This window comes from Mus caroli, chromosome 3 (assembly GCF_900094665.2).
Source record: "Mus caroli chromosome 3, CAROLI_EIJ_v1.1, whole genome shotgun sequence".
Taxonomy (NCBI): Eukaryota; Metazoa; Chordata; class Mammalia; order Rodentia; family Muridae; genus Mus; species Mus caroli.
In genome coordinates, this window is record NC_034572.1 from 81140847 (window position 1) to 81147505 (window position 6659).

At 54.8% G+C, this 6659-nt stretch overlaps 2 protein-coding genes across 7 annotated transcripts; one reads left to right on the top strand and one right to left on the bottom strand.

Moving 5' to 3' along the window:
- Positions 1-364: 364 nt before the first annotated feature.
- Paqr6 (progestin and adipoQ receptor family member 6) lies at positions 365-4451 on the top strand. 6 transcript variants are annotated; one of them, XM_021158515.1, is made up of 8 exons: positions 365-394; positions 793-868; positions 1425-1552; positions 1632-1834; positions 1911-2037; positions 2838-2934; positions 3158-3308; positions 3600-4451. In XM_021158515.1, the coding sequence occupies exons 2-8, from the start codon at positions 818-820 to the stop codon at positions 3872-3874; spliced, it is 1032 nt and encodes a 343-aa protein (XP_021014174.1). In that variant the 5' UTR covers positions 365-394; positions 793-817; the 3' UTR covers positions 3875-4451. The 6 variants fall into 6 exon arrangements, with proteins under 6 accessions (XP_021014174.1, XP_021014175.1, XP_029330757.1 ...); XM_029474897.1 differs by lacking the exon at positions 365-394 and adding an exon at positions 967-1040 and having other exon boundaries at positions 790-868; XM_029474896.1 differs by lacking the exon at positions 365-394 and having other exon boundaries at positions 796-1040.
- A 73-nt stretch (positions 4452-4524) lies between these two features.
- On the bottom strand, positions 4525-5497 carry Bglap (bone gamma-carboxyglutamate protein). The gene is made up of 4 exons (XM_021158744.1): positions 5375-5497; positions 5198-5230; positions 4997-5054; positions 4525-4797 (listed from the first exon to the last, which is right to left on the bottom strand). The coding sequence occupies exons 1-4, from the start codon at positions 5436-5438 to the stop codon at positions 4665-4667; spliced, it is 288 nt and encodes a 95-aa protein (XP_021014403.1). The 5' UTR covers positions 5439-5497; the 3' UTR covers positions 4525-4664.
- Between the last annotated feature and the right edge of the window lie 1162 nt (positions 5498-6659).

Genomic DNA, 6659 nt, shown 5'->3' on the forward strand with positions numbered 1-6659 from the left:
CAGCTCAGCCTTTCCCGGGGCAGCTGGGCAACACTCAGCACAGGCATCTCTCCTACACCTCCTCTTCACTTGGGATGAAGGGTCTGGGGACCAGGTTTGTGTTGTTAAGCTGGGCAAGATCCTAAGAACCGATCTCAGAGAACAAACTGGTTGTGAAGCCCCCTAGATCCTAGAAAGACTCCAGAATGGGCGGAGCTAGAGGCAAGAAGAGAGGGTGGAGTTGCTGGGAAGTTTTAGTCTGAGAAGGGAGAAAGGGTCCCATCGGTCCAGGTCAGTGGCCCCGCCCACTTCATTCGCCCCGCCCCTCCGCCGGTGCCAAGGAATGTGCTGGGCGAGGCGGCTGAGAGGCGGGCAGGGCAGGCGGAGCCGAGGCCACCCGGGACGCGGCAAACAGGTCTGGGCTGAGGGGCACGGGACCCAGGAGGGGCAGGGGCTCTGAGTATTCCCAAGGGCACAAGTGGTATCCTCTAGAAGAGGAGGACACCCCCTTCCTTCCCCTTTACCAATTTCCTCGAGGGCACCAATTTGGGGTGTGGAGGTCTTGGTCCTCTATGTGGGGCCTCCTGGAATGAGGATTCTGGCCGAGGTGCAAATGAAATTATTAACAGGAGGCAGCCTCGCTGCTGGGGAGCCCTTCACTGCAGACCCACAGAGACTGAGGACCTCTGAAGCAGGATTGGATGCCCCAGGCTAGGACCAGGAGGGGAAAGGGGCCACCCGTGTGGCTGACTCTAGTCTGAATCTGGTCATAGGAAACTGGATGGGTGCCAATCCCTGACCTTCTGTCTCCAGGTCAACGTGGAGGTATCCGGCCACCATGCTCAGTCTCAAGCTGCCTCAACTCCTTCGAGTCCATCAGGTCCCCCGGGTGAGGGGCCCCAATCCATCAACCTCGCCTTCCTCAGAGAACTCACTGGGGCAGAGCTTTTTCTCATATTAGCTAACTTTCTTATGTTTCTATTTCAGTATAGAACGTGTGACCTCTACCCACATTCCTAAACGTCCCTCCTCCCAGAATCCCCATCTGCAGAACACCCTGTGTGTGTATATTCCCCCATCCTATTTGATCCCAATATTCTGGTTCTGGTTCTGTTGTTTGCCCTGTGGGTTTGGAAGGCTGGTAAGAAATAGGTTGGGTTGTGTTTGGCTTGGGACCACTGCAATCTCTAGTGCATCTTCTATCGTGTTTCCAGACACTTCTTATTTTGTTTTTTGTTTCTCGAGACAGGGTTTCTCTGTGTAGTCTTGACTGTCCTGGAACTCACTCTGTAGACCGGGTTGGCCTCGAACTCTCAGAGACCCACCTGCCTCTGTCTCCTAAGTGCTGGGATTAAAGGCGTGAGCCACTATGCCTGGCTACCTGACACTTCATGGAGGGGAAAGGCCTGCTAATGATGACTGCTCTGCTCCCCCACCACCCCCAGGTGTTTTGGGAAGAAGGCATCATGTCTGGCTACCGATGCCCCACAAGTTCTGCCTTAGACTGTGTTCTCAGCTCCTTCCAGATGACTAATGAGACGGTCAACATCTGGACTCACTTCCTGCCCACCTGGTGAGCGAATTAGGTTCAGACGGGTGCCAGGTGGGCAGGGGCACTACGGCCCCAGCGCCTGAGCAGGTGCCTGGCGCAGGTACTTCCTGTGGCGCCTCCTGGCGTTAGGCAGCCCCGGCTTCCGCGCGGACCCGTACCACCTACCGCTGCTGGTCTTCCTACTGCCCGCCTGCCTCTATCCCTTCGCATCTTGCTGCGCGCACACCTTTAGCTCCATGTCGCCTCGAGCTCGTCACATCTGCTACTTCCTGGACTACGGGGCGCTCAGCCTCTACAGCCTGGGTGAGCTGAGGGCAGTGGGATTGGGGGTGGGGTGCAGAGGGTGAGCCCGCAAGCCTCAGCTCGCACCTCGCCACAGGCTGCGCCTTTCCCTATGCCGCCTACTCCATGCCGACCTCCTGGCTGCACAGCCGCCTACACCAGCTCTTCGTGCCAGCTGCTGCGCTCAACTCTTTCCTGTGCACCGGCCTCTCCTGCTACTCGCGGTGGGTTCTGGGCATCCCCAGTGTCTGAAAGGGTAGGCAGGGCTCACCGCATTATTGTTGAGCCACCCCGGTACCCTATGCAGTACGAGGGAGGCATTCCTGTTGGCCAGTATGCTATCCTTTATGGTCAACTTATGTTATCTATGTCTTTATGGCCACTTAACAGATGTGACATTTACACGGGGCAGGGATCCTGCGTCATGAGAGCCTTCTCTTTTTTTTTTTTTTTTTTTTTTTTTTTTTTTTTTTTTTTGGGGGCGGGGTTTTTTTTTTTGGCCCCTGCTTCCCTGGCCCTCACTTTGTAGACCAGGCTGGCCTCGAACTCAGAAATCCGCCTGCCTCTGCCTCCCAAGTGCTGGGATTAAAGGCGTGCGCCACCACGCCCCGCTGTGAGCCTTCTCTTTTTTTACCCCATTTTATTACATGCAAACATATATTTATTGTGTAGATACCATACCGGATGAGCTATCCCACCAGCCCCTGCCCCCCCCCTTTTTTTTTTTTTTTTTTTTTTTTTGAGTTTCTCTGTGTAGTTCTGAAACTCTATAGCTCAGGCTGGCCTCAAACGCAGAGATCTGCTGCCTGCCTCTGCCTCCCAACTGCTGGACCTAAAGGAGATCACAGGCACACACATCACACCACCATGAACCTGATCTTCCTGCCTCTACCTCCCAGTGGGGTCACAGGCATGCCTCGACACACCTGCCTTCTGAATGTGGTCCTTCACCCCTTTTGGCCCCGGATAACCTCCTCTTGACCTACCCAGGACTGAAGACCGACCTGCTTTTCTTGCCCCTCAGGTTCCCAGAGCTAGAATACCCCGGGTTCAGCAAGGCTCTCCGCACGGCTGCCTTTGCCTATCCCTTCTTGTTTGACAACCTCCCACTGTTCTACAGGGTAAGGGTACCCGGGCTCTCCCCAGACAGACCTTGCTCTACCTACCACCTTGACCTCGTGGTGGCTCTCGGTCTCTAACCTCAGCTCTCTCTGCCTACCCTCCAGGCACAGGCCCCTGGTGCCCACCCTCTGGGCATCCCTTCCCCCACCAGATCCTAGATGTCCCCTTTGTTTCTTCTTCCGGAGACGCTCCCCGACAGACAGCTCTCTTTTCTTTTACCAGCTGCGGCTGTGTTGGGGCGGGGCCCACAGCTGTGGGCGGGACGCGCTGAGCTCCAATCACAGTTACCACCTCCTCTGCGCTCTGCTCACGGGCTTCCTTTTTGCAGCCCGTCTACCTGAGCGCCTGGCACCTGGGCGCTTCGACTATATTGGTGAGCACCGGCCTGGGAGAGAAGGAGACCGCTTCCCTGCATGCAGAATGAGCTGGGAACATTGGGTATCCCAGCCAGAGGGTGGATGAGAAAGCCAAAGAGATATCCCAGCCCCTCCCCAGGCTCAGCAATGACAGAATTTAGGGCTTTATGAAGCTCGGTCCAGTTACTCTTCCAGAACCTCTAGGAGTCAGGTTTTCTCCTTAGGCCCCCGGGACAGGTGACTGCCCTGGATCACAAGGGAATCTGTTCAAGCTGGGTCTTTACCTAACCAGTCTATCTGCCCCACAGGCCACAGCCACCAGCTGTTCCATATCTGTGCCGTGCTGGGCACCCACTTCCAGCTGGAAGCAGTGCTGGCTGATATGGGATCCCGCAGAGCCTGGCTGGCCATGCAGGAACCCACCCTGGGTCTGGAGGCCACTGTAGCCACCTTGAGCCTGGCAGTGATTGGGAACCTGTTTATCATTGCTGCTTTTACGGCCTCCTTGCTGCGGATCCCTGGAACCTGCCCCCTGCTGCAGGGTAGCCCACTGGAAGAGGGACTCCAAGCTAAACAACAGTGAGGCCCGTTGGCATGGAGGGAGGCAGAGGCCAGGCCTCATTGCCCTGGAGGAGCCCTGACTTGGGTCTGAGAAGGTGGCGGCTATTCTGACCCTGAAAGGTGTAGCTGAAGAGAAGAGGCTCTCTAGGGACAGGTGGAAGGATGGAGGACCAAAGAGGCAGGTGGTGAAGGTCTGAATGGACACAGGTACCAGGCGGGGAGCAGAGTGGGGGTGTGAGGCCTCTCCCAGGGCTTCTGCCCAGCTGCCCCCGACCTTGCTCATCTCAGGTCACCCTGAGAGCTTGTTCCATCGGGGCCACATACCCACCCTGCCCCAGGGCCAGACTGTGCCACTTGTCAGCCACTCTGTATCTACACACTGCTGCCTGTCTTGCTCACCACTGTGACCAGGCCTTTGCCGATTTGTGTGTTTGGATGTGTCCCCGGTGAGAGAATGGTTGTGGTGGGGATTGCTGTAGGGGGGCAGGCAGGCTGCGGGACTTTAGGAAGGAAAGTTTTTTTGTTTGTTTGTTTTTGTTGCTGTTTTTGTTTTTGCTATCCATCACAAAGCAGTATAATAAAGAAGCAAATGAACTGGACTGTAGCTCTCTGGGATTGAGTGTGAAGCCTTCCTGACCCCTACCACCACCACAATGGACAGACTCGAGCCCAGCACTTCCTCATCTGGACTTTATTTTGGAGCTGTTGTGACATCCATACTTGCAGGGCAGAGAGAGAGGACAGGGAGGATCGAGTCCTGGAGAGCAGCCAAAGCCAAGCTGCCAGAGTTTGGCTTTAGGGCAGCACAGGTCCTAAATATTGATACCGTAGACTCGCTTGTAGGCGGTCTTCAAGCCATAGAGGTCCGATAGCTCGTCACAAGTGGGGTTAAGCTCACACTGCTCCCGGGTGGGCTCCAGGGGATCTGGGCTGGGGGCTGAGGCTCTGAGAAGCATAAAGTAACATCAACCAACACACAGTGGCATTAACCAACACGGGGTACACACACCCTCTTCCCACACTGTACAAGAGGCTCCAGGGCCCTGGGATCGACCTGCACGTATAGACCTCTGCAGGTCACAGAGACCACCCCAGCACAGCTCCTCCCTACCAATATGGAAGGCTAAGGGCTCTGGCCACTTACCCAAGGTAGCGCCGGAGTCTGTTCACTACCTTATTGCTCTCCTGCTTGGACATGAAGGCTGTGGAGAAGACACACAAGATCAAGTAATTCTGGGTTCAGGAGGATAAGTGGGGAAACCCAGGCAGAAGGCAAGGGGATCTGGGGGCTTAGGGGACAGGGTGAGGACCAAGGCTGAGGCCCTGCCAGGCTTCCTGCCAGTACCTTTGTCAGTCTCAGGGCCGCTGGGCTTGGCATCTGTAAAGCAAGGAGTGTAATTAGTTCTGTTCCCTCCCTGCTGTCTCCTTCATGTTTTGTCCCTTCCCCTGTGCCATCCCAAAGCAGATCGTGAGATTTTCAGGAGGGTAGTTACCCAAAGAAATGAACCAGGAGGACACATACCTGTGAGGTCAGAGAGACAGAGGGCAGCCAGGGCCAGCAGAGTGAGCAGAGAGAGGGTCCTCATGGTGTCTGCTAGGTCTGCACCAAGCTGCTGTGTGGGACTTGTCTGTTCTGCACCCTCCAGCGTCCAGTAGCATTTATATCTGCTACTCTTTGCTCCTTGATGTAAGCAGGAGGAGCAGGGGATGCTGCCAACACTAATTGGGGGTCATGTGCTCAGTGGGTCAAACCCAAAGGATGCTGTGGTTGGTGATTGCGGCTGCCTGGGGAAGGCCCTGGGAGTGGAGGAGAGGCCATATCTGAGACTGCCAGGCTCTGACATGGCCCCAGACCTCTTCCCTGAGGGGCTGCTCCACCACTCCTACTGTGTGCTCTCTCTCTCAGCCTCAGCTGGAGCACTGGGTGGCCCTAGAGACAAGCACCCTAGAGCATACCCTAGACATGGTACAGAGATCTAAAATTGGTTTGGGATAAACTGGGCTCCAACTCTCATACCTTGTGATTTTCAGCGTCTGCCCCTAAGAGCGGGAGCCAAACCCCAGGGAGGGAGTGGTCAGTAATGTCCTCATTTGCCCAGTTCAGGGCAGCTCTGCTCATCCAGTGGGGGGTTGAGGGGGAGTGTCCTGGTTAGTTTTATGTCAACTTGGAAGGAGAAAGCCTCAATTGAGAAAATGCCTCCATAAGATCCGGTTGTAGGGCATTTCTTGTGGTTGGTGGGGAAGAGCCTAGCCCATTGTGGGAGCTGCCATCCCTGGGCCTTGGTCTTGGGTTCTATAAGACAGCAGGTTGAGAATGCCATGATGACCAAGTCAGTAAGCAGCACCCCTCTATAGCTTCAACATCAACGTCTGCCTTGAGGTTCTAGCCCTGCTTGTGTTGGAGACACCCCACATTAAGCTCGAGATGCCTGGGACCCCTGACAATGAGGAAGAAAAACCTGCGGGGGCTGGGGGGTATCTGGTTTTAGAGTGGGAGGAGCCTGCTTGATATCCACAAATTAGTTGTTGCTAATAATATTAAAGTGAAGGCCGTTCATGAATGAGAACATTCAAAAGAAATGTGTGTTACAGTCACTTGCTCTAGGTGGAAATGAAAGTAAGCTAGCGCCTCAGGCAGCGATGAGCAATTCTGCAGCTGTTCTCCCAGTCTTAGTCTCAATTCTGTATAATAAAATAGATTTGTTTTAACAAAGGTTTTTATTTCTTATGTATGTGAGTACACTGTTGCTGTCTTCAAACACACCAGAAGAGGGCATCAGATTCCACTACAGGTGGTTGTGAGCCAC

Coding starts and splice junctions, on each gene's coding strand:
- Paqr6 (XM_029474895.1), top strand. CDS start 1,371: ATGGAGGGGAAAGGCCTGCTAATGATGACTGCTCTGCTCCCCCACCAC. Junction 1,835..1,910: donor GCTCAGCCTCTACAGCCTGG/GTGAGCTGAGGG, acceptor ACCTCGCCACAG/GCTGCGCCTTTCCCTATGCC. Junction 3,309..3,599: donor TGGGCGCTTCGACTATATTG/GTGAGCACCGGC, acceptor TCTGCCCCACAG/GCCACAGCCACCAGCTGTTC.
- Bglap (XM_021158744.1), bottom strand. CDS start 5,438: ATGAGGACCCTCTCTCTGCTCACTCTGCTGGCCCTGGCTGCCCTCTGT. Junction 5,231..5,374: donor CTGTCTCTCTGACCTCACAG/GTATGTGTCCTC, acceptor CTTGCTTTACAG/ATGCCAAGCCCAGCGGCCCT. Junction 4,798..4,996: donor AGACTCCGGCGCTACCTTGG/GTAAGTGGCCAG, acceptor TATGCTTCTCAG/AGCCTCAGCCCCCAGCCCAG.